Below are 26,690 nucleotides of genomic sequence, written 5' to 3' on the forward strand. Positions count from 1 at the left end.
AAGTATTCATTCCTGGCAAGCATTATCATCCTCAGTTAAAGAATATTGCTTATACGGGAATTTTCCTGCATAGTTCAGGAAGTTTTAGAAGCTTTATAAACATTAGTTTCCTCCTCTTTCCTATACACTACTTTGTCCCAGAAGACAAATGCTAATAGTAACTAAAGAGAGCTGGAGTGGTTGTACTGTTATCAGACAAAATGGATTTTAAGATAAAAATTGTTACTAGAGACAAAAAGGGCATTTCATAATGATGAAAGGGTCAATTCATTAAGAAGATAAAACAGCAATAATATGTATACACCTAACAACAGAGCTTCAAAATACATGAAGAAAAACTGACAGAACTGAAGGGAGAAATAGATAATTCAACAATAATTGTTGGACACTTCAATATCCCATTTTCAATAATGGACATAACAACTAGACAGATCAACATGGATATAGAAACTTGATTAAATTATAAACATAGTAACAGACACAGAACATCTATAAAACACTCCCTCAACATCAGAATATATATTCTTCTCAAATGTACATGGGACCTTCTCCAGGAGAGATCATATGTTAGGTCTCAGGTTTAAAAGAATTGAAATCATACAAAGTGTGCTCTCCAACTCCAATGAAACAAAGTTAGAAAATCACAATAACAGAAGGAAATTTGAGAAATTCACAAACATACAGAAGTTAAACAACACACTCCTAAATAATCAGTGGATCTACCTGGCTGGACAGCTGGATTGGGAGATGTTACTCCTGTAGATGATTATTGGTGATAAGCCTTAAGGCTAGAGGCAGTGTTAAGTAAGGCCTAAGAAATGCTGCTGTGTTCAACTCTGAAAAATTTCTTGGATTTGTCTTTGTCTGCAAACAAACATACATTTAATGGCTTCTGAGATAAGCTCTCAATCCCATTATAATCAAACCTTGTGAATCTATTAGACTATTACTCATTACTGCCAGTCCAACTGCCCAGCTAGGTTAATTCCTCAAGGTTTTATGCCTTCACATCCTCTGTGCCTTGGCTATGTTATTGAATGCCTGCTCTCACCTCTCTGCCTCAGTATGAGACTCAATATGACATCATGTGTATGCAAAGTTTTGTAAACCATAATAATACATTAATGTAAATTACATTTATTGGAATTCACGCTCTTCAAGAACCAGTTTAAGTCTCCTCTTCTTCTAAACTCCTATAGTCCTCACTGATCTCTTATTTCTTTTTCTTTTCTATATTTCCTTCCCTCCCTCCCTCCCTTCCTTCCTTCTTTCCTTCCTTCCTTTTTCCCTTCTAAAACTGTATTCTCCTTGTTCTATACCTCTATCCCCCCCTCCCCAAACCTGGTAAACACTATTTTGAATTCTACGTTTATTACTTCCTGGCTTGTTTCACAGAATTTATCATTCATGTATATTTCCTGAAATAATAAACTGCTACATTTTGTCTTTTTTTAACTTCACATAAAAGCAATCATAATGTATTTATTCTTCTGTACCTTGTTCCTTCTTATCATCATGGGTCTGTCAGTTAACTTGAGTAGGTTTTACATACGTGGTTCAAAAAGCAAAACAATACAATACAAAATACTGAAAGCCTGACTTCCTCCCCTGCTGCAGCCAACCTATGTCCCCCTCTACGTTGTCCCCATAGGTAATCACTCCTATCAGCTTCTTTTGAATCTTTCCAATAAAAGCAAACACAATTGTATTCTTACTCGCCCCCCCCCCAACCTTTTTAATTTATAAAGGACCTGACATCACATATAAATCTTTCCATATAAATCTTGGAGCACTTTCTTATTCTTTTTTATAACTTCATAACATTCCATGGTGTCCATCTACCATAGTTTTATAACTAGTCCTCTACTAATGGACACTTGGATATTCTCTAATCTTTTACTAGTACAATGTTGCAGATAATAACATATGCCATGTTTTTTCTGTGTGCATATATTTCTGTAGGATAAATTCCTGTGAGTAGGACTCCTGGGTCGAAGGGGAAATACATTTATAATTTTGACAGGCATTACCAAATTGCCCTTCAGAAAGGGTGTGCTATTTTATGCTTATCCAATGATATATAAGTGCCTGTTTCCCACTATCTCATTAAACTTAGATTTTTGCTAATTTAATAGGTGTAAAATGCAGCTATTGTATTATAATTAAAGTTGCGTATGTTTTTCTTATGTTTAAAGCCATTGGTCTGTCTTTTCTGTGAGATAGCTTTTCATGTCTTTTGCACATTTTTCCCTTAAATTATTGATACTTTTTCAAATTAATTCCTAGCATATTAATTCTTAGACTTACATGAGTAGCAATTTTTCTCTGATTTGTCATTTGTGTTTTCACCTTGGGTATTGTAGTTTTGTCACCAAGAAATTTTTTTAAATGTAACTAGTTTTGACAGTTTTAACATAGCTCTGGATATTTTTTATTTTTTTATTTTTACGGTATGCGGGCCTCTCACTGTCGTGGCCTCTCCCGTTGTGGAACACAAGCTCCGGACGCACAGGCTCAGCGGCCATGGCTCACGGGCCCAGCCGCTCCGCGGCATGTGAGATCTTCCCGGACCGGGGCACGAACCCGTGTCCCCTGCATCGGCAGGCGGACTCTCAACCACTGCGCCACCAGGGAAGCCCTGGATTTTTAATCAAAGGTACAAAGTACTTTCCTAATTTAATTTTATCAAGACTTCTCCTATGTCTTCTTCCAGTATTTACATAATTTCATTTAAATCTTTGAGTTTATATCAGTGCGTAGTACAAGGACTCACTCTAACTGCATCTTTTCCTAAATGGAGCTGCCTGGTTGCTCGACCCCAATATTATGTATAAGATTCACTAGTGTTGATGCATGTAGCCACAGTTCATTCATTCTAAATGTTGAATTCCACTGTGTGAATATAAACAACTTATCTTCTCCAATGATAATGAACATGTTGGTTATCTCCAGAAGTTTGCAGTTATAAGCAGAGCTTTGTAAATGTGCTTATAACATCTTATTTCTAAAGTCTGTAGCACTTTCTATCACTTATAACTTGCATTAATTGAATAAATGAACTGATATTTAACTATTTCTTACTATGCATTCACTCCTTTCACTCTAGGACTTGAGAAAAAGAGGATAGTCTTACATCTTTGGGCTATATACCATATCGACTAGGAGAGGAATGTGCTCTCAGTAGTAAATATAGACATTTCTCCAAAGAAGATATACAGACTGCCAACAAACACATGAAAGAATGCTCAACATCATTAATCATTAGAGAAATTCAAATCAAAACTACAAAGAGATATCATCTCACACCAGTCAGAATGGCCATCACCAAAACATCTAGAAACAATAAATGCTGGAGAGGGTGTGGAGAAAAGGGAACACTCTTGCACTGCTGGTGGGAATGTGAATTGCTACAGCCACTATGGAGAACAGTATGGAGGTTCCTTAAAAAACTACAAATAGAACTACCATGTGATCCAGCAATCCCACTACTGGGCATATACCCTGAGAAAACCATAATTCAAAAAGAGTCATGTACCAAAATGTTCATTGCAGCTCTATTTACAATAGCCCGGAGATGGGAACAACCTAAGTGTCCATCATCAGATGAATGGATAAAGAAGATGTGGCACATATATACAATGGAATATTACGCAGCCATAAAAAGAAACAAAATTGAGCTATTTTAATGAGGTGGATGGACCTAGAGTCTGTCATACAGAGTGAAGTAAGTCAGAAAGAGAAAAACAAATACCGTATGCTAACACATATATATGGAATTTAAGAAAAAAAAAAAGTCATGAAGAACCTAGGGGTAAGACAGGAATAAAGACACAGACCTACTAGAGAATGGACTTGAGGATATGGGGAGGGGGAAGGGTAAGCTGTGACAAAGCGAGAGAGTGGCATGGACATATATACACTACCAAACGTAAAATAGGTAGCTAGTGGGAAGCAGCCGCATAGCACAGGGAGATCAGCTCAGTGCTTTGTGACCACCTAGAGGGGTGGGATAGGGAGGGTGGGAGTGAGGGAGACGCAAGAAGGAAGAGATATGGGAACATATGTATATGTATAACTGCTTCACTTTGTTATAAAGCAGAAACTAACACACCACTGTAAAGCAATTATACTCCAATAAAGATGTAAAAAAAAAAAGTAAATAAATTGAAATGAGTTGAATTAAATTGAATGGAATTAGTAGCCTGCTGTAGGCAGTGAAACGTAACATTCTTTCCTTTTATTCACCAAAAGCAAAAGCACCAGGACAAAATTAACTGTATACCTATTTTGAATATGTATAGGTGTTTATTTTTTAAGGTTACAGAGAACTTGAGTCTTAAGGAGAAGCATACCAGTCAATTAATTCATTCACCTTTGATACTCTTGGAATGTCTTGTGCGCATATGAATACTGATACAGCTTCTATGACCTATCAAAAACAGATGAGATACGATGGAAATTTTATTGAGCAATTTCCTTTTCACGTATTCAAAAAGAACATGCTGGCCTTATTTGGCATACCTCTCACATCATTATTTTGACTAATCCTTTTGTTTAAATGATAGGCTTCTAGGAGTTACTACATCCTCTTATGGTAGAAGAAAAGCCTTTTAGAATGCATTCCAGGCTAGGTTTTTGTCCAGGGATTAAAAGCCTGAGTTTTAAGTGAACAAAATCTACATCTCTTTCAGAACTATAATTGATTTTCCTCCTTATCCAGCTATTACTGCAAGCATGACACTAAAATATTCACCAATAGGCTGTTGTCATCCCTTTTTAGGACTGATTCAACTTATGAAAAATAAATTAGTAGCTTGTGTTCACACTTAGGCTTACCAGAGACTCATATTTATACTATGGTTAAGAGGCAGTCTTAAAAGTACAACATTTCCATTAGCCATATCATATTGAGCTCTCAGGAAATGGTATACGCAAGGAAAATCAGTTTAAAAAAAAATGAGATCTGTGTAAACTTTTAAGGTAAGAAAATTTATTAAATGACAATATATTAGATAGAAGAATATTTTCCTATAAAGTAAAATTATGATTTTACTATTAAGTAATAATACTCCTTTAAGGCAAGGTATTGTGTTATAATTAATGTAGAATTAAAATATCTGTGAGCTTTGAGCTGTATAGGAATTGCACATAGTACTGTGTCTTATGTACAAGCCAACTTGTCTTTTTCTGTACTAAAACACTGTACTAGAAAAACCATAATTACATTGTTTAGAATATAAACTGCTAAAATAGTTAAAAGAATGTAAGACAATAATATTTGTTTAATTTTGCATGTTACTTGTCTTAGTCCTTTTGGGCTGGTATAATGAAAATACCATAGACTGGGTGGCGTAAACAACAAATATTTATTTCTCATAGCTCTGGAGACTGGGAATTCTGAGTTCAAGGCACTAGCAGATTAGGTGAAAGCCTGCTTCTCCCTGTGTCTTCACATTGTTGAAGGGGCAAGGGAATTCCTTGGGGTCTCTTTTATAAGAGCATTAATCCCGTTCATGAGAGTTTTGCCCTCATGACCTAATCACTTCCCAAAGGCCCACCTCTTAATACTACCACATCGGGGTTAGGTTTCAGCATGAATTTTGGGGGGACTCAAACATTTAGTCTATGGCAGTGCTCATGGTTCTTTTCCACAGCTGTTTTAATTACTGAGCAAAACTAAAGAAGCCCACATTGCTTATTCCTAAAAGGTATTATTCTACCCAGGGAGCATGCTGCCTTAGACAATAATTCCACAAATACCATTCAGCACTCACTGCATTTGCCCACAAGAAAATATTTATTCTAAAAATGATGTGAAATTCTCCATTACAAGACACACAGGGATTCCTAGCCAATTACCTCAATAAACTCCAATGCTATAATGTCTCATCCTTTTATTTTACAACCCTTTTATATCACATTTTCCTTGTTTGCCTAGGAAAGTAGTGAGCATATACTTAGCATTATTATTAACATTTAACAATGACTTGTGGGAGAAACAGATAATTTCTGCTTTTTACATCATTTCTAAATTCATCCAGCAATTCAAGAGGGATTATTCAGTGCTCTAGGTTTAGGGTAAAAATAAATATTACTAAATTTTGGTGCAATAGTATGGAGTTTTCTCAACCAAAATAACAGAAGAAAAATGTTTTTTTTCCTAGAATAGAAAAATGAGTATTTTGTGCCAGTATCTTCCTTAAGATTATAAGGGACTTAAATAAATGATAACACCTTGTGACTCCTTAGTATAATAAGAAAAGAAAGCTTGACTGATCATAGATCATTCCCAGAATTTTTCAAAATTGAACTTGTAAAGAAGAGCCTTATTTTATTTGGTTATGAAAGATGTGAGCTTGAACTATCCGTAGCCTTGTCACCCATGACATGGAGAAGCTTGTCTGAGAGAATGAACCTGAAATACTGCAAGGGGCGGGGGGGGAGAGAGAAAGAGAGAGAGAGAGAGAGTGAGAATTATAATGAAGTCAATAAACCTAATTGGCTTAAACTATTTCAAATTATGTTTCTGTCCTATGCAACTAGATAATGGCAAGACATTGAGAAATTACTATCTGAAAATGGGGTATTGCAAAGGAAAGGCTTTAATATGTGATTCTGTTGGTGGAGGGAGGTGACAATGAGATACAATTCTTTGAAAATGATATTAAGAAAGTTGGTCAAATTTCTTTCCAGTTTTCTGTTAGGACACAGGCCATACACATCAAGGCTGTCACTTAAAAGAATTCCATAGCAAATGTCAGGGTATTGGAGGGTATGGGTGACATCTTGAAGTCTTCATAAGTTACAAGACAGAGATAAGCTAGGATCCAGGCTGGCTCATCAGAAAGAAGAAAGGATCCCTTGGGATCAATCAACAGTGTTTTTAAGAGAAGCACTTTCCACCTGTTGCCAGAAATCCAAAATAGCAGAAGGTCAAAAAATCAGGTGTTCTGCTCATTACAAAGACTGAACACTTTGTCCCATACTAAATGTAGTGTGTTGGCTTAGAGTGGTGCTTTCAGAAGGAATCATAGGAAGGAAATGGGGAACATTTAATCTCCCATGATTCACCAAATTATCTCCTGTGTACTCCCTACTACAGTACTCTCCAAAACCCTCATTTCAAGCCACAGTAACCTGGGATTAGCCCTGTGGCAAGGTGAAGCTTTCTATTATCTCTGTTTGAGGACAGTGGCCTAGAGCAGGCAATTAAATTGAGGTTAAAGGGGGTAGATAGAAACCCAAACTTGCTGCTAAGAGATCAAATCTATGGCTATAGGCTAGAGATACAAAGATTTTACTTGACAAGAGTGGCAGACTGTATTTTCCAAAGATGGCCACAAAAATATCTTCCATGCTATATTCTTACTATGTGATATTGACATCCTTCCTATTGCACAGTAAAGTCTATGACCCCGTGATCCTGAGTGGACCGTTGTGACTACTTTGACCAACAGAATTTAGTGAAAGCGATGCCATGAGACTTATGAGGCTAGTTCAGAAAAAGGTCAATCACTTCCACCTTGCTCTCTGATGTTTAATCTGGAACTCAGCTACCATATGTGAAGAAGTTCAAACTAGCTCATGCTGAAAGAACACATGGAGAGACCATTTATAGATGTTCTTGTTGATAGTCCTAATCACCAGCCATCATCAGCTAGACACATGAAACACCATCCGATAATTCTAACCCTAACCATTGAGACAACCTCAGCTTTCAAGTCTTCCAGCAAAAGTGTCAAACATGATGTAACAGAAACAAGCCTTTTCCTATGTCTGTGGTCCCCAAGACCACTCTCAGATTCAATGATTCAGTAGAAAGACTCACAGAACTCAGAAAAGCTGTTATACTCATGGTTATGTTTTATTACAATGAAAAGATGCAGATTAATTTCAGCAAAGGAAAAAGGCACATAGGGCAGAATCCAGGAGAGACATGAGATTCTAGTTGTCTTCTCCCAGTGGAGTTATAAGGACAGCACTGAATTCTCCCAGTAATGATGTGTGACAATATTCATGAAGTATTGCCAACCAAGGAAGCTCTCCTGAGCCTTAGTGTCCACCGTTACTATTAGTAGTCATTCACATAGGCATGGATCTTAGTTACTCAGTCTACAGTCCCTCAAGAGGTCAAATTGATACAGCACAGTCCAAGGCCCTTACCATGAGTCACGTTTTTAATATAAACCATCTAGTATATCCTAAGTCTCCAGATATACAAAGACTTTGTTCTCAGGAAGGATATTCCAAAGGTTTAGAGGTTATCTCCTAGGTGACAATTAAAGCCAATCTTATATGTGGAATGTGCAGGGTTTGAACAACCCAGATCTGCTGAGTTAACCCTCTACTGAGCACAAGGCTAGTTCAGAAAGATGCCATGCACTTCCACCTTGCTGTCTGGGATCTTGGAATTCAGCTACCATGCTGTGAGGAAGTTCAAACTAGCCTATGCAGAAAAAACACATAGAGAGGTCATATTTAGATGTTCTTGCTGATAGTACTGGTCAATATTGATCATTAATCAGACATGTGAAGACATCTCCAGAGAATTTTGTTCCCCAACCATTTTGTCATCCTTAGCCTTTAAGACTTCCAGCTAAAGTCCCAAACATCATGGAACAATACTTTCCCACTATGCTCTCTCCAAATTCTTGGCCCACATAATTTTTAACCCTACTAAAATTGCTGTTTTATGCAGCTAACTTTGGGATGCTTTGTTACAAAGCAATAAATACAACAACAGCTTTTGAGCACTGGAAGTAGGGTCCTGCCCCACCCCAGCCCCCCAAAAAAATATAAAACAGGTGGCACTGGGTTTGGGAAGAAGTGAGAAGAAACTTAAGGGGCCTTAAGGATACTATCTGAAAGTCTAATGGGCTTCTAGGCAACAGTTATCTGAAGCTAAAGGAAGCTGTCAGTGAGGGCTTAAAGGAAAGTATGAAAGTGTTACTAGAAGCTGGAAGAAAGAAAGCAGTTGTTATGTAGTGGCAGAAAGTTTGCCAAGACTGTTGTCTGCAATAATGTAGAAAACAGAAAATACCTAGAACTTGATGACCGAAGAATATTGAAAGTGCCATCTGGCTTCTTTTTACCATCTATGATAAAATGTGAGAAGAGAGATGAACTAAAGACTGAAATGCACTGTTAAACAAAAAGGGACTGGTACTGTCTGCGTTCAAAAGTAAAACTGTTTCCCGTACCCAACATTTCCATATGTCAAATAATTTTTAAATTAAGAATTGAGAAATGACTTCTGGGAAAAGATCAAATGCAGGCTGCTGTGTAACAGCCTTTGTTAAGACATCAGAAAGGTTTAACAGAGTGACTCATATATAAACTTTTAGACAGATGGAAGGCCCCCTAAGGATCTTAAGGGTGTGCCTCAGAAATCTTCTGCATTTAAAACAGAGAGTTTCTAAGAATACTAAATGTGATATCTCATGGAAATTTCACACTGGTAGGACAAGATAAAGAAAGGATAGTATCAGAGAGGTTTGTGGATACGACTTTGGCTTAATAAAATAGATTATACATTGACACATAAGAAAACACACATGATTTTTCAAATAATTATACCAGCTTGGACTGAAAGGGAGAGAGTCAGTACAAAATGCAAAGGGTTTTGGATTCCTAACTTTTGCATTCAGGAGGCAGATTGAGACAATGACTCAAAAGCAAACATGGAGTACTTTTGATGGAAAAGGAAGAATGCCTCAGAGAGCAGAGCCAAGATTCCAAAGAGTGGAGCCAAGATCCATGAAGAACAATTGCCAGGGAGTAGAAATGAGTCCTAATCAAGAAAGTCACAACATGGTCCTGGCTGGATTTCAGAACTGCTATGGAACAGTGATTGTTATATGCCTCCTGTTTTACCCATTTTTGAAAGGGATGGTTTACAGCAGGTATTCTAGGACTGGCCCACTATATATTAAGTGTATGTGAGGTACAGATATCTTGTTTCTTTAGTTCAGAGTTTTTCAGATCAAGAGGAATGGTATTCAAAGAGCTGTAACCAATTAACCACACCTGAGTATCATCCACATCTAGACTTGATTTAGATGACTTTGTACTGAGAAGACCTGAAGATCTTGGAGAATGAAATAATTATATTTGGCATGTGGAAGGGATGTGAGTTTTTTTGACAATAGGGCAGAAGGTAGAAGATGATATTTTCCAAAGAAGATTGCAACAATATCTCCCATCCTCTATACTCTTCTTAAATTGTGATTTGGATACCCCTCCCATCAAGGTGGGGGTCTATGTCTCCTCCACTAAAACTTGAGCAGATCTTTATGATTATCTCAAACAACAGAGCACTATATAAGTGGCACTATGTGACTTCCATAGCCAGATCATAAAAATGCCATAAATTCCACCTAACTCTCTTAGAACACTTGCTTTTGAAACTCAGCCACCAAGTTGTAAAGAAGTCCAATCAGCTCACAGAGGCCCTAGCTGGAGAGGATCTGAGGCGCCCCCCTACAAACATCACTGAGGTCCAGCACCAACATGCCAGTCATGTAAAACCATTTTGCAGTACTCCAGTTCAGCCATCTCAGCTGATAATCCATGCAGCAGAGACAAGGGATTCTGGCCTTTCCTGCTCAAACTGCTGATTTGTGAGCAAAATAAATTTGTTGTTCTTATTGTGTAAAGCCATTAAGTTTTAGGGTGGTTTGTTACACAACAATAGATAATAGATTTCTGGAATCATTTAAAGCTGAGTGGTTCTCAACCGAGGATGATTTTGCTCCACAGAAGACATCTGGCAATGTCTGGAGATATTTTTGGTTGTCACAACTGGGGAGGGATGCTACTGGCATCTAGTGGGTTAAAGCCAGGAATGCTATTAAACAGTCTACAATACACAGGACAGCCCCCTGCAACAAATATCAATAATTATCTGGCTCAAAATGTCATTGGTCTCATGCTTGAGAAATGCCGAATTAAAGTTCCCCTGAAATAAAAATGACAGGCATATAGTTACCTTAAGTCTCAAGCCTGGCAAAAGGTGTTATGTTACCCCAAATACCTCAGTCCTCCAAAAAGGTGTGTATGCTAGCACAGCTCTCCAGAAGGAAAACCTCAATCAATGCCTTTCTAGAAATTCACCTTAGGGAACACTGGATAAGGAAGAGTTTTCCAGAAGTAATAATCCAGTGCATCTATAGTGGAAGACAAAGGAACTAGCCCCACTGACAGTAAATTTAGTTCTTATATTCTCAATTCTGCAAGATATAGTGTTTGCTGTGGAACAATGGCCACTGATTGCTTCTGCTTTTTCCAAGTAGCAGTTTTATTGTGGGTATGTTACTTTTGTTCCCCCACTGTAATGGGTCATACTGTGTCCCCCCAAAATTCATATCCACCCAGAACCTCAGAATACAACTTTATTTGGAAATAGCGTTTTTATAGATGTAATTAGTTAAGATGAAGTCACACCAGGTTAGGGTTGGCCCTAAATCAAATGACTGGTGTCTTCATGAGAGACAGGAGAGATTTAGACTCAGACACAGAGAAAACAGCCACGTGAAGATTCCTCAGGAAGGGCTCATGTGAATTGTATTTCCTAAGTTCTATGTTTATAAAAGTTTGTGCCCTTTATACTTGAAAGTCACTTCATACAAAATCCTTAGTTTACACTATCTTTCTTGAATAGCTTAAATATGTTACTCTACTTTCTTCTGATTTAGAGCATTGCTGTAGAAAAAGTGTGATGTTAATATAATTGTCTTCCCCTTGTAAGTCACACCCCTTCCTAAAGCTGGATACCCAAAGGATTTTTTTCCTATTGTTCAAAGTCCAGTAGCTTCACTAGAATATGTCTTGTGCTGGTTATTTTGAGTCAATATATTCTCAAGTATGCAGTATGATCTTTCAATATCTAGTTTCATATCATTTTTTTTTAATTCAGGAAAATTTTCCTGAATCACAGTTTTTTAGTGTTTGTTCCTTTGGTTTGGTTTGCTTCTTCAGAGACTCCTATCATCCATATGTTTGATCTCTTTATCTTATTTTCAATATTTGTTACATTCTTTAGAAAACTTTATATTTCTGTCTTCATTATTTTTTTATTTTGTTAGAAAAAAGAATTTTTACTATCCATTGTTTGTAGGCATTATCAGTTTTTTGGCCTGGTATTCTTTTTACTTTAGTTTTCATCTATGTAATATTATTTTCTTCATTTCTAATTCTTTCCTGAGTTCTATCACCTCACTTCTGAGTTTTTCTAACTCTGATTTGTGTGGTTCTTTCATGACATGCATTAACTTTGTAATGTCTTTAACTTGTTTTAAAGTAATAGCTTATAGTTTTGTTCTGTTTTGTGGACACATCTTTCTGATGTTCTTTCTTTATCTGTAGGGAAGTTATTCTGCTCTGTTTTCTCTCTTTTCTTATAACCTTGTATTGGATTTGACCTTAATATAACATTTACTGTTACCTATTTTTATGTGATATTAATTTTCCTAAACTTTTACAATGACGCAGCGTTCAGAAAACCGTGTCCAACTTGAGAGAGCTCCATCTTCCCTTGTTTTTATGGAGTGTTTAAAAATACAGCAGGACTTTTAGGATTTCCTGACTCTGTTCCCCTTTCTGGCTGCTGAGCACTTGAAATATGTCTAAATTTTAAATTTTAATTAATTTTAGTTAATCTAATTAAATTTTAAACAACTACATGTGATTACTGGCTACTCTAATGGAGAGAACTTCTCTAGCCTTTCACTTTACACTGTCTCTTCTGCCCCATCCTACTTGATTTTGATTTCCTTCGACAAAGTTTCTTGTTGTGGGATCCTCTCCTAGAAAGGAGTCCTGGTGGGTTAGTTTTCAGATATCATAGGGTGAGATTGCTTCAGCCTGTTCAGTCACTTTTCACTGTTTCAGTTGCTGTTAGAAAATTGGCCTGCAATGTTTTAAAATGAGTAACTGGAGGAGAACATCTTGAATTTTCCTGTCCATCCGGCACCAACTTATTGCTTCCCTCCCTCCCCGACAGAATTTTTTATACATGCATGTCTTGTGGCTCTTGGTGGTTTGTCCTTACCTCTTGTGTTTGGGGATTTATGGACATACCTTGTCACCCAGTTTTATTGTAAAGGTTGTCCACAGCTTTCAGTTTTGCTAACCAGTTTTTTTTTTTTAAATGTAGATTTTCAGGCAGATTGAAAAATTATGCTGCCATTGCCCTATCTTCCTAAAATGCTTTGAATACAGTAAGTCCCCTACATAGGAACCTTCAAGTTGGGAAATTTCAAAGATGCGTCCTTGCTGTGCAATACAAGGAGCTTACTAATGAAGACCTGATGGAATTGGAGGTCCATAGAAAGGACGAAGAGAGACAAGAGGAAGAAGAAGTAACTGAAGAACTAAGAGATTCACGATGCAGGAAATAGCAAGGGGATTTACTTTATTTGAGGAGGCACTGTTAGTTTCTGAGGCACAGGAACCGAATGTAGAATTGTACACGAAGGTTGCAGCAGCCGTTCAGTATGCAATCCAGGGCTACCGTATCATCTATGACGAGAAGAAAAGAGCTACTATCCAGAAACACTGGATCATTTTTTCAAGAGGGTAGAACTGAATACAGCAAGGAACCAGAACCTGTGCCATCAATGTCAGGTGAGTGAAATTGCAGCTTGCCCTCCGTCTCCTATTGCTGATGACCCTTCAGCTCTACTATCCGCCACCTAGTCTCCCTCCTCCAGTCAGTAACTCTTCCTGCCTGTCACTTGATGCCAGACTCTGTATGCCAGCTGTTGTACTATACTACTGCACTTTTCAAGGTACTGTACTGTAAGATTAAAAATGTTTTCTTTATTTTTTGTATTTGTTTTTTATGTATTATTTGTGTGAAAAGTTTTATAAACCTATTACAGTACAGTACTATACAGCTGATTGTGTTAGTTGGGTACCTAGGCTAACTTTGTTGGACTTACAAATGCACTCTGGGAATGGAACTCATTCGTATGTAGGGGACTCACTATATTATATTTTTAAATAAGGTTTTTCCATTAAGAAATATGCCATGATCATCATGGAATATTTTTTAAAGGAAGGAAGGAATCCCTATGGACCCACCAATCACAGACAAACCACTGCTGACATTTTAGTGAATTTTCCTCATGTTTCTTTCCTGTGCATGATGTTTTTGCATAGTTGTGAGCACAATCTATATAAATTCTATTTTGTTCCTATAACATTATAATTGTTTACTGTTACAAAACAATTTAACATAAACCTATCATGTGAATCATCCATTATTTGCTTAGCCAATCCCCAATGCCTAGTCAATTAAAAAAATTTTTACAGGTAATAGTTTGCTCTGAGAAATGTTGGTATATCCCTATAGAACAATGTGTAATCCTATACAAGCTGCTAATGAGCAATAATAGCTATGTCAGTAGCACAGGAGTTCCTCTAACAGGTGTTAATAAATGATTAATATTCACTAAAGAGGCCACCTTGGACCACATTAATAATTGAGGAGACAGGTACAGTCATCTTTACCTTGAAAATTTACCTTACCTGGTATAGAAAACGTTCCAGTTGGTGTTTCCTTTTCCTCGTGTTTACAGTATGTTGACCATGTGTGTGTGTTTATATGCACATGTGTATATGTAGATGTGTGTGCCTGCATATGTATAATCAGTCATCTGTATCTCCAGCCCAGATGTTTCTTTTGACTGCCAAACTCAGATCCAATTGGCCTTGCAAAATCATTACATACAAATGAAACCCCTCATCTTTCTCAATCAAACTTCCTCCTCCTGTTTCCTATCTTGAGTGATTTACAGCCATCATACCAGTTACCAAAATAGATTCCTAAGAGTCACTCTATGTTCATCCTCCCTCCCTTCATTTCAACCAGTCAATTCCAATTTTCTACTGCCTTAAAATCATTGGTTACTCCTTCTAACTCTCCATAATTGTTGCTGCCTCAGTTTGGCCCACAGCCTATTTCACATGGGATATAGCTATCACTTCCCAAGTTTACCAATGACTTCCTTTTTGTTAAACCCAATGAGAATTTGACACTTCTCCACAATTTGACATTGTTGATGAATTCCTTCTTGAATTTCTTCTCTTAGTTGTTGGGACTCTAATTTTTTTTTCTTACCATCTGACTAACCCTCAACTCCTTTCTGTGCTTTTTTTTTTTTTTTTTTTTTTGCGGTATACGGGCCTCTCACTGTTGTGGCCTCTCCCTTTGCAGAGCACAGGCTCCAGAGGCGCAGGCTCAGCGGCCATGGCTCACGGGCCCAGCTGCTCCGCGGCATGTGGGATCCTCCCGGACTGGGGCACGAACCCGTGTCCCCTGCATCGGCAGGCGGACTCTCAACCACTGCGCCACCAGGGAAGCCCTGTGCTTTTCTTGCTCAGCTTTGCTCAATTGTAGTCTTTGATATTCTTTTATTTTGCAATATCCCATGCTGATCTTACTCCATCCATGGCTTTCAATTATTTGTCTATGTAAGATGTTGACTCCTAAATTACCATAGCAGTCCAAGTCTCATCTCTAAGATTTATATTTGGATACCTTACTTCAATACCCCAACCTCAAACCCAATATATTAAAAACTGTACCCTTAGGGAGATCAGCTCCGTGCTTTGCGACCTCCTAGAAGGGTGGGATAAGGAGGGTGGGAGGGAGACGCAACAGGGAAGGGATATGGGGATATACGTATGCATATAGCTGATTCACTTTGTTATACAGCAGAAACTAACACAACACTGTAAAGCAATTATACTCCAATAAAGATGTTAAAAAACAAAACTGTACCCTTTGTCCCCACCTCACCCCCAAGAAAACACAACTAAAAAAACACTGCCTATCATGTATTTTCCCTTTTCCTGAACCAGCTATATAAATGATCAAGCCAGAAACATGTGTCATCTTCTACTCATTTTTCTGTTATCAACTACATCTTGTCACCAAACAATGCCAGTTCTAACTCCTCAATATCTCTTTATCTTAACACTTGAATAGCTAAATAAGAAATTGAAATCTAATCCTCCTAACTTAATATTTATCTACCTCAAAGTTACCTTCTACATAATTGGCATAGTAATGATTCCAGGTAGAAATCACTGCATTTCACCTTGCCAATGATACACAAAGTGATGCTGGGAGGGTTGAGAGGGAAGAGAGAGAGAAGGGCAAAATATGATGGTAATAAAATGTTTCCAGATATCTTTCTTAGTGTTGTCTCTGAAATCTCACCAAATAAGCCCAAAATTTATGTTACAACATTTGTTTGATGCCTTATTTAAACTGTTTCACTAGACATTTTAAGCTCTCTGAAAGAGATCAAGTTGCCTTGTCATAACTAAACCTCAGGCTCATTGGAGCTTACACTGGGTAAACTTTGCAGGGGCCCAAACATTGTAGGATGACTTGGGAAAATGGGATGGGAAAGTTTTACTTAAACTGAGTGAGAAGAAAAATTCATGACCATTTTGGTCATTCCATTTTTAGTTTATTAATAGGATAAGGAAAACATCACATTATAAATCAATGTTCTGTTACTGAACTGAACTTGGGTCTGCTCATCCAATGCACAGTAAAGCTAATCTACTGACATGAGATGGTGGTGAAGTGAAGTATAGTGTTTATCGCAAGGCACCAAGCAAGGAGAACAGGAAGCTAATGCTCAAAAGACTGGAACTCCCCAATGGCTTTTACAGAAGGGTTTTTAAAGGCAACATCAGGGGTGTGGGCTGCAGGGTGCCTGACCAGCTTGTGCACAATTCTCTGATTGGTCAATGGTGAATTAACAGGGTGCTGTTTCAGGAATCCCTGAAGATTCATTCATTCCAACTGGTCTGGGGTCTACACTCTGGTGGTCAGCAGTTTTCATCTTGGGGGGGAGGGTCTGCTTTCTGCAAAATCAACTCAAGGATATGGTTCAGGATATTATCTATAGCCCTTAAGGAGGAACTAAAGGTCCTTGACTTTATTTTATGGTTAAACTATTATTATTTAGCCTTGCTTGACTGTTTTCCTTTGTTTCTGCATTTTCTCAGTTCTCTGTTTAAATCTGCTCTTTGGAACTTGGGAAAGGCCTAGGTGGCTAAAGCTCTTCTACAGACAAAGAGCAGAGGACACCAGGGGTCTGTCCCTGGGAAGGTCCTGCAGGGTCTTGCTTGGTTTCATGTTGAACAACATTAATAAACAGCCAAGTAAGCAAAAGGTTAAAAGTGTTAGCTAAAATGAATTTGGGGTGTTTTCAGTTACCAAATTTCCAGAGGTAAGGGGGAGAGAAATCTGGACCTATATATCTACATGATTTGGGACTTTTTCCTTTTTAAATTTAGATGCCAGATTAAGAGGTCACCTGCTACCTGACCATTATAATTTTCTGTCATTACCGTGAACTGGGGGGAAAAAAAAAGGATTCTTTTCTTTTAATTAGTCAAAATTCTGTGTTTGCTGTCCCAAACATGCTGGAGACACTGCTTAAAGACTCATGAGCACTAGCTCTGCCCCCAGGAGACTATGAAATTGGGCAGGTCCCTATACCTCTGGGGTCCTCAGTTCCCTGCAAAATGAGAAAGCTAGACTCAATAATCCTTAGGATCCCTTTCAGATCCACCAAGCTAATGGTATATTCATTGCAACTGCTCCTGAATGAGGCCATGATTTGTATCCAGCTCTAGTGCTTCAGTGTTGCTTGTTATGTCTATGAAACTGCTTCATCAAAACATGACGCACATGAGCACCCTCACACCATTTCACACAACAAGGACAAAGGGCAAACCTCTACTTCCAAAGGAATGACATAACCTGTCTCTGAAGTGGTTCACATCATTCTCATCTTTGAACTAACAAGTGCTCAGAAAACACATAACCATCTTCATTGACATTAAGGCTGTGAGAGGAGATTCCCAGTCAGTGCTTGGGACTTGGAGAAAAGCATTTAAGAAAAGGCCATCTCCACAACTTAATAGTGAAATTAGGGTGCAACACCCATCACAAGGATCCCTAACAACCTCCACGATTTCTTTGCTAGGAAAAGAAACCAAGAAGCCAGTAGTGGTATACTACTCCGCTGGACACATATCCAAGGTCCCAAGCAAAAACAGGTACAAGCTTACTGAATGGAAGGGCTCTTCTTCAGTTGGAGGTAGGCTGGGTTCCAATTCTTTACCAGCAGGTCGGCTGAAGGCCAGGGCAGCCTCAGACACCAGGTCAGGGATACTGAATTGCGCTCTGCAGGGCGCCGCCCCGGACGGGGCCCCGCCCCTCACCTTGCCTTCGCCGCGCTCCGGCCGCGAAGGTGCGTGCGGCGCTCGGTGATTGGCGGCTGCCCGGCGGGGCCAGGCTGCCATTGGCTGCCTGGGCCTCTTTGTTCCCGGTCCCCGCCTCAGGCCGTCTGTAGCGGACTGGGCGGCGGAAGTTTGACGGCGCCGGGCGAGTGGCTGCGGCAGCGGCGGCGGAGACCCAGCAGTTCTCCCCTAGTACCTGCAGCGGTGCCGGAGGCCAGGCGAGCCTGGGTGTTAGATCCCGGACAGCAGGAGAAACCCCTCTGACACACAGATATGGACTTGGAGGCCAAAGTAAAGAAGGTAGGGCGGCGCGGGCAGCGGGGCAGCGGCCGCTTCACCTGCGCGGGGCGCCGCCCTCTGGCTGCCATTGGCGGGTGGGGCGCACGGGCCACCGGGCCCGAGCCAGCTCTGGGTCTCCGGAACCCGGAGCCCAGGTACCCGACCCTCCCGGTAGAGGGGATCCCCGGCGGCCTCGCAAACTCCTGAAACCTGGGAGCGACGGAGAGTCGTGCGCGCGCGCGCGCGCGAGGGTGGCACGGGACATTTCTCCCCGTCTAACCACGTCCAACGGTTGGAAGTGTTAGAAACTTTCCTTAAGATGTTTCAGCTGCGCCTGTGCCTCCCTAAAAGAAAAGGATGAGGTTAGGGCGCGTTAAGGCGAGGCTGTGACACTACTTCTTCCTGCCTCAGGAAGTTCAACTTTATTAAGCCTTTGTGGTTTGGGGTCACTGATGTGACTTTGACAGCTCAGACCTCCTCCCCGCCCAGCTCGGCTGTCCGAGGCTCTCTAGAGTGAGCGTTGATTGAATGCGCTTCCTTCGCACCCGCGGCTGGTGATAACGTGAAAGGTGATGATGTTTTTTATATTTTTTTTGGTCATTCATTACTTGACTTCCAAAGCACTGCCTCCCTCTTCCAAAGAAAATGTTCTCCCTGTTTGGCAGCCATCCCCAAAGGACGATTGTCACCAGTGGTTTAGCTCCAGGAGACGTTTCCTGCCTGGCTGCCCTCCGGGCGTCAGTACCCACGGCCCTACCTGAGCCGCTCCCTGATTTGGGGAGCCTTACGTTTCTTGGCAGAAAGGGGTGGGGGACCACACTGTGTCTGAAAAGGAATGCTGATGTCACATGCCAGTGTAACGTTCGGTGTGAAAGGTCTCATTCCAGGGAATTGCTCATATTTACTTTGCGGTAAATTTAAGCTAGCTGCTTCTTATCAAATAAGGAAGGAAGTTTTGCAGAGAGAAAAAGGGGAAAAAATAGAACCTAATTTTCTTCTCTTGCCCACTGTGGGTTGCCAACATTGCCATTATTTCATCTTCTAAAGACAAAGTTCCTGACCTGAGCATTAATTCTGTTTCATGCCCAGAACTGGATTTTTGAAAATGTATGCAAGTGCAAAATAGTAGGTCAGGAGGCTGTTGAAAAATGAAAACCTGCGGTGGCAAAAAAAGTTTGCCCCTTATGGCTAGAACCGGCACTCAAAACGGAATCCAAGGACGGGAAAACATAGTGTAAATTCTGACAGTCCTGATTGTATTCTGTTATCTTCCAGTTTGGTTTCTTATTTTCTTTGCTTTTAGGTGACACTAAAATTTTTTGTTAATTTTGCTTGCTACTAGGAAAGCATTTTGTTTGCCGCTAATTAGTCTTCTGTTGATGAACACTTCTTATTTTGTTTTTCAAGTGGGAAAGAATGGGTAATTTAGTACTTGTCAAAAATTTGGGAGGTCTTGTCTATGCTTAAACATATATTGCTTCAAAAATTACTTTTTAAATGTCAACATCCTTTGGGAGGGGAGGAATGAATGCGTGAAGCACAGAGGATTTTTTAGGGCAGTGAAACTACTCTGTATGCTACTATAATGGTGGTTACATGTCATTATATATTTTTCAAAACCCACAGAATGAACAACACCAAGAGTGGACCCTAAAATAAACTATGGACGTTGGGGGATGATGATGTGCCAGTGTAGGTTCATCATTTGTAACAAATGTACCACTCGGATGTGGGATATTGACACTGGAGGAAGCTTCGAAAGGGAGTAGGGAGATATATGGGAATGCTGTCCCTTCTGCTAAATTTTGCTGAGAACCTAAAACTGCTCTGAAAAATAACATCTACTTATAAGAAAAAAAAAATCAACATCCAAAAGTGATTTTGAAATTATTTGAGACAAAGAACAAGTAATTCTGAGGGAGAAAGTATAGAGTTAAGAATTACATGTGCTAGGAAGGGAAAAATCCAGACATTATTTATAAACAATTTACTTAGTTTTAGAATGTGGATTATAATAAGTAATGCTCTTGATATATGGTGTAATTTTTCTCCTCCATCTCCCCTTTACTTTAAAAGGTTATCTTTTCAACCAAGAATCTTATCGTCCTCTCTAATCCTCCTTCTCCCCTTCCCCCACCCTCAAGAAAAAGGATTCCATAAGTTTAAAGCTTTTACAGACAATACCATGACTGTAACAAATCCTTGTTTCACTACTTTGTCATCACTGGTGATTCTCAGGACAGAGTCCTTAACTAATAAATTGCAAAGTACTAAAAGATCCCAAAGTTGTCCAATTTGACTGCCAACCATACCCTCTGTGTCTGTGCAGGACCCTTGACAGACTTAATGTTCTGTGAATTCAACAAAATGTTTCCCAGCACAAAGAATTTAGAGGTCCCAGGAACACATTTCATAATCTCAAAAAGAAACTTGCATTCCCTTTAGAAATTGCTTTCTAAGACACCAGAAGAAGGAAACATTACAAGATCATCTCTGATCTATGATCAGAGCCTTCTTACCCTATTTTGGTACCTAGATAGTTTTCAGGTGTCCCTTCTTTTTGACTTGGGTATACAAGAAAACTAATAGTTTGAATGTACCTTTTAAAAAGCGTGGTTGGAAGTTGGAACAAAGACACAACCATTTAAGTAAAACTAAATTTGACTTCTGGTTTAAGATACATGGCATTTTTTCCTGCTAAAACCCTTGTACTGTTGTTTTCATAAGAAATTTTCTCCAGGCAGATGATAAATGTTACTTTCCTTTCTCATTAACATTTTGTGTAAAAAGAATTAAAAAGGGTTGTCTTTATTTCACAACCACCTAGGTGGATGATACTATTATAAGATTCTTTGTTTATAAAATGAGAACTTGGGTGTCCATATCATTGGCATAAATTTGGATTCATTACCAGTTAAAACACACAGTCACAAAGGCAAGGAATTTTTATAATTAGATTTTACTATATTTTGTTTTGTTTGAGGTAAGTGAGCTGTTGCTAGGATGTGAGAGCTAGTTTGGTTATACAGAGTTTTTGTTTCAATAATATTTTAGAGTAGAATTTGACTTTTACGTATTGGCCCTGTCGTCTGAGTTATTTGTCTAGATCTCTTCATTATAATTGACTTCGTGTAAGTAGACCCTATGTTTGCTTGGAAAAAGCAATGGACTTTGAGAAGCAGAAAGAGAGTCTCATTTTGGTGGTGACTGGTAGATCATGGCCCACAGCCAGATGTTTTCTTCTTTCCTTTCTGTGTTACTCTTCCATGAGAATCACTTTTTTTCCCTTTAAAAACATACCAGAGAGAAAGAGAACTCTAGTAATTTCCCTTATGCTGCCTGGAATTGCTGCAGAGCTTTAAATTTTACACCTTATTCATTGTTTGTCTCCATTCTAACCTCCATCTTTTGATCCTTCCTGATGTCTTGCATTTTTTTTCTTAGGACTCTTTTCTTTGTTTCTTTAATTTAATTTTAAAAAGATGAGATGTACTTTAAAGATTACAAGTCACTAAAAACCCCCTTTCTCAGCATCCAAACATGTTTTGAAAGCTTCTGTCATTTGCCAAAAAAACAAAATGAAACCAAGTGATTGCGCTTGGAAAGAGTACTGAACCACAAAGATTGTTTCCATTAGAAATTAGAATGAGCCTTTTCTCTAAGGTGGCCCCTGATTGAATGGAAAAGGCAAGTAAATGGTGACCTGGAGGCAGAAATCTACAGTTGAATTCTCTGCTTGAAGCCATTCTTTCTGCGAGAATCATTGGCAAGGCTTGGGGTAATGGGAGGGCAGCGTACTTCCAGGGCTTTACCTTAGAGGCAGTTACTCTCTCAGAACAAGTATAGAATAAAGTGGTCCTCAGTGGGGCTTTTATCTCTTCCAACCCATAGTATCAGTCATTACATTAATTGGATGTGAAAAGTCACTTTCTCTAACTTGGTCTGAATATTGGTTTGAATAGAACTGTAGTAGGTTATCTATTGATTTTGTTCCTTAACTTTATCCTATGAAGTAGAATTAGTGATTTATGTCTCTGCTGGCTGTTAGCTGTGTACCATCATCTCTCTCCTTGACTTTGCTTGCTCACCTTCAATACTAAATATTACTCATCTTTAAAGACACACTCCTTACCCTACCCACACCACACATCACCCTCCAGGTGATCTTTCTTCTTGTTCCTATCTGGATGGAAAATCTCTTTCTTCTGTATTCCCAAAGTATGGCATCATAACTCTTAGGACATTCATCACTTTCTCCCTCTAGATTATAGTCTTCTTCTTACCTAGATTGCAAGCTTCTTGAGAGTGAAATTCATATCCTATTTATACTTGTATAGTTATTTTGTTTGCTGTTCAAAGCAATTTATGAAGTAGATCTTAGCCTCACTTTAAGGATAAAGAAACTAAGGCTTAGATACATTAATCTGAAACTGGCAGAACCTAACTGTGATCTTGAACCATAGTTTTCAGAATCCATGCAACTCCCATCATGCCACCTAGCCTGAGTCCTCTGATATCCTTTGCCTTGATCACTACATGTATGTTTGAATGAAGTACCCTAATATAAAAAGAGAAATAACCTGAGGTCTGTTTCAACATTTTTTATTGGTTTGTTTAAAGGAATTATATTGGAAGAAATGGTTTCTATTCCAATAAAATTACCACCCTACTGGTTTTCTACATTTTATTTATACTTTATCCATGGTTATATGTATGCCCTTTAGTGTAAGTTGCCTTTGACCTTCCTTGCACGGAAACAAGTCTAAATAAGTAAAAATATCATGAAAAGGAACTTCTGCGAGACTTTTACAGTCAAAGAAATTCCATAAGCTCCAATAATATTCTGGAACGTATCTTCTGGATTCTTCCAACTTCCCAGCTTTTGTTGGGAGCAATGATAATGCTGCCTCCTAGCTACTTAATATGGTTCTGAACAATAGCAACCCTGCTTTTGGCTCTCTGCTTTGGGATTTCAACCAGTGACATCTGGAATTGTATAGAGGCACTCATGGTTGGCCTGTTCAAGAATCTGTTCTACCTGCTGAAGCCCAGACTTGATAGAAAGCCTTACACATAGCATGGTAGGCTAAACCTCTCTTTCTCCTAGCAGCAAAGTGCTCAAAGTGCCACTGGAATGGCAGACCAGGCAGCTTAGAATAGAGCAGTTAAAAACAAAAAAAGTTCAATGCTAGGAAGAGAACTGTTCATTAAAGAGCTACCGAGAAGCAGTAGGAAACACCAAAATGTTGAACTGTTTTGTGAGGCTCTCACTGAGCTCTAGGATGATACCAGCATTGTGAGCACGAAATTAACATCATGGACCATCAGGGTAACTCTGAGGGGCCTATTTAGTAGAAAGAGAATGATAAATTGGTAAAAGAGTACTACTTCCTATGTTCTTTTTCTGAGAACCAGAAGTAGTTTGCCCCATGCTAATCTGAATATGTTTTTTACAAACCAGATCACTACAATGTGTTCAGAAATTAGAAAAGGTCAGTAAGTGCCAGTATAGGTAAAGAGCTGTAGTAGTATACAGAAAGATCTTCTGTACTATATCAGCTTTCTCACTCCTGTTTATCAGTATGATATCATTAAATTCACTCTGGGCTGAGAGTTAGTAGATCTGGGTCCACTCTAGTTTTTGTGATCTTGGCTACTTTGGATTTCAGTTTTCATATCTATAAAAATCAATAGGGGGGCTTCCCTGGTGGAGCAGTGGTTGAGAGTCCGCCTGCCGATGCAGGGAGCACGGGTTCATGCCACGGTCCGGGTAGATCCCACATGCCGCGAAGCGGTTGGGCCCGTGAGCCATGGCCACTGAGCCTGCGCGTCTGGAGCCTGTGCTCCGCAACGGGAGAGGCCACAACAGTGAGAGGCCCGTGTACCGCAAAAAAAAAAAAAAAAAAAAAAATCAATAGGGGAACCAAATGATTTCTAAGATTTCTTAAAACGCTGTTACTCTTTTTGACTATGGAAAACATTATAGTTTACCAAGTATAATAGTGTTCCACAGTGCTTAAAAATCATACAAGCCAAGAATATATAAATATATGTGATTTTAATGAAATGGCATGTATGTACTCCTGTGAAGTCCATGAGAAAAATGAAATAATTTTTTTTCATAGATCTTAGCTGTTTTTCAACTTGTTTTTACTTAATTAGTTTGCCTTTTAAATATTTGTGGGGATTTGAAGACATTAAGTTTAATTAATTTAAATCTGTAGTATAAAGCTTCAAAGGCATATAAACTGCTCTGTTAGCATGAGTCAAATGAGCCTAGGCATGATGTATCACTTTCCTTGGTACTTAATTACAGGAAAGTGAAAAATAATGGAGCTTTTATTGTCTTTAAAAGTTATCTCTCCCCAAATAAGATGAGTCATTTAAAAACTATGTGAGTAGTTTATGTGCAAAGCACTGTTCTAAACTCTGGGGGTATAGTGTGAACAAAAAGGCAAGGTACCTTGTATTATAGAACTTACACTGTTGAGAGGAATGATAGAGCAAAAAAAAGTAAATGAAAGTAAATGACAAAATAAATGATAGAAAGTAAGCGCAAATGGGATTATACCCCTTAGTGAACTCTTTACAGGTCAGGAGTACATTAGATTTCCAACACAGAATGTCCTCTTTTTTTTTTTTTTTTTAATAAATTTACTTTTTTATTTTTGGCTGTGTTGGGTCTTCATTGCTGCATGCGGGCTTTCTCTAGATGCAGTGAGCAGGGGCTACTCTTCGTTGTGGTGTGTGGGCTTCTCATTGTGGTGCCTTCTCTTGTTGCTGAGCACGGGCTCTAGGTGTGCTGGCTTCAGTAGTTGTGGTGTGTGGGCTCTAGAGCACAGGCTCAGTAGTTGTGGCGCACAGGCTGTGGCATGTGGGATCTTCCTGGACCAAGGCTTGAACCCATGTCCCCTGCATTGGCAGGCAGATTCTTAACCACTGCGCCACGAGGGAAGTCCCAGAATATCCTAATTTAGTGGTGATTCTTGGTATTGGTTCCCGGTTTTGCAAACTTTGTAATTAGGGGTTATTATTTATCTTAAGTAATGGCAAATGAAAAAGAGATGAGAAGGTAGCTTTTATGTATTAGAATATAAAAAAGCTCATAATTAGATAAAGCTAAAATATTTACAATCTTACACCTATAAAATACACAAACTGTCTTTTGCCTGATTACAAATGCTCTGCAAGAGTCATTCCTGTATTGCGTTTACTGTTTACAGTCATTACTAATTTTTGTTTGGTAACTACTGTCATGGTACCTGAAAGAATGACTTTTAAAAATCTGTTTATTAGATCATTAATATATAGTACATTTAGGAAATTATTTTGCTTTTTACAAAGTGGTGATGTTCAGGGAGCATTATATAAATTATGAATTATGAAATCAACTTTTTCAAGGAGAGGAAAATAGAGAAAAGACTAACCAATATCAAAATGGGTTTTAAAACCTCATAAATTTTCAAGATCTTAAGGAAAAATAGTTTGATAATTGATAAATTCACCCCTAGTCTTTGAGTAAAATCCATATATTAAAACTTGCCTTAAGCACTGTTATTAGAGGATTAAATTTAGAGGTTATGCTTTTCAGCTGTCTAGCTCCAATCTTTGATTTTCCTATAAAAGAGCTCAAGTCATATTTGGTTTCACTTATTTTTCTAAGTACCTGATCTACCTAACTCCCTACTTGAATAATAGGAAATTAGATAATAATATGCCTGACTGTAATTTTCTAATGAAAGTTCATGCTGTGACCCTAAAATGACTTTTTAATTACTTTTCTTTCTTTCTTCTCAACCACTTTAATCACTGTTCATTGCCAGTGACAAGAACATTAAGAAAGAACAGAAGGTGATAGAGGAAAGAACGAAAAGAAACTTACTTGGTATAATTTGGGAACAGTGCTATGAAAGTGTTTCATGTTTCTATCACAATGAGTATTTAGCTATAAAAACTGGTTGATTCTAGGTATCGTTACTTTTATTTCGGTCATATTCAACAAAGGAGAAGAGCATAGCTCAGGATTGCCAATTTCTCTTACCCTTGGCTAGTCTGCCAAGAAAGCAGGACTGCTTGGGTTTGAGCACGGCTTGAGGCGGGGAACTGTAGGAGAAGCCAGGCATTGAGCATTGCTGAGAGCT

At 38.7% G+C, this 26,690-nt stretch overlaps 2 protein-coding genes across 7 annotated transcripts in view; one reads left to right on the top strand and one right to left on the bottom strand.

Moving 5' to 3' along the window:
- The window catches only part of TFEC (transcription factor EC), a 667,358-nt gene that overhangs the window by 230,252 nt on the left and 410,416 nt on the right, over positions 1 to 26,690 (bottom strand). The window contains exon 1 of one of the 6 annotated variants that reach the window (XM_079931387.1): positions 18,100 to 18,258. The exons of the other annotated variants lie outside the window; for them this stretch is intronic. The gene's annotated coding sequence lies outside the window, so the exon portion shown is untranslated. Of the gene's footprint in view, positions 1 to 18,099; positions 18,259 to 26,690 lie in introns of those variants that run through there. 6 annotated transcript variants of the gene reach the window in all.
- The window catches only part of TES (testin LIM domain protein), a 47,674-nt gene continuing 39,403 nt past the window's right edge, over positions 18,420 to 26,690 (top strand). The window contains exon 1 of the mRNA XM_079931382.1: positions 18,420 to 18,570. Coding sequence (XP_079787508.1) covers positions 18,544 to 18,570 — 27 coding nt within the window. The 5' untranslated portion in view covers positions 18,420 to 18,543. The remainder of the gene's footprint in view (positions 18,571 to 26,690) is intronic.

The sequence above is a fragment of the Stenella coeruleoalba genome (assembly GCF_951394435.1).
Source record: "Stenella coeruleoalba genome assembly, chromosome: 9".
Classification (NCBI taxonomy): Eukaryota; Metazoa; Chordata; class Mammalia; order Artiodactyla; family Delphinidae; genus Stenella; species Stenella coeruleoalba.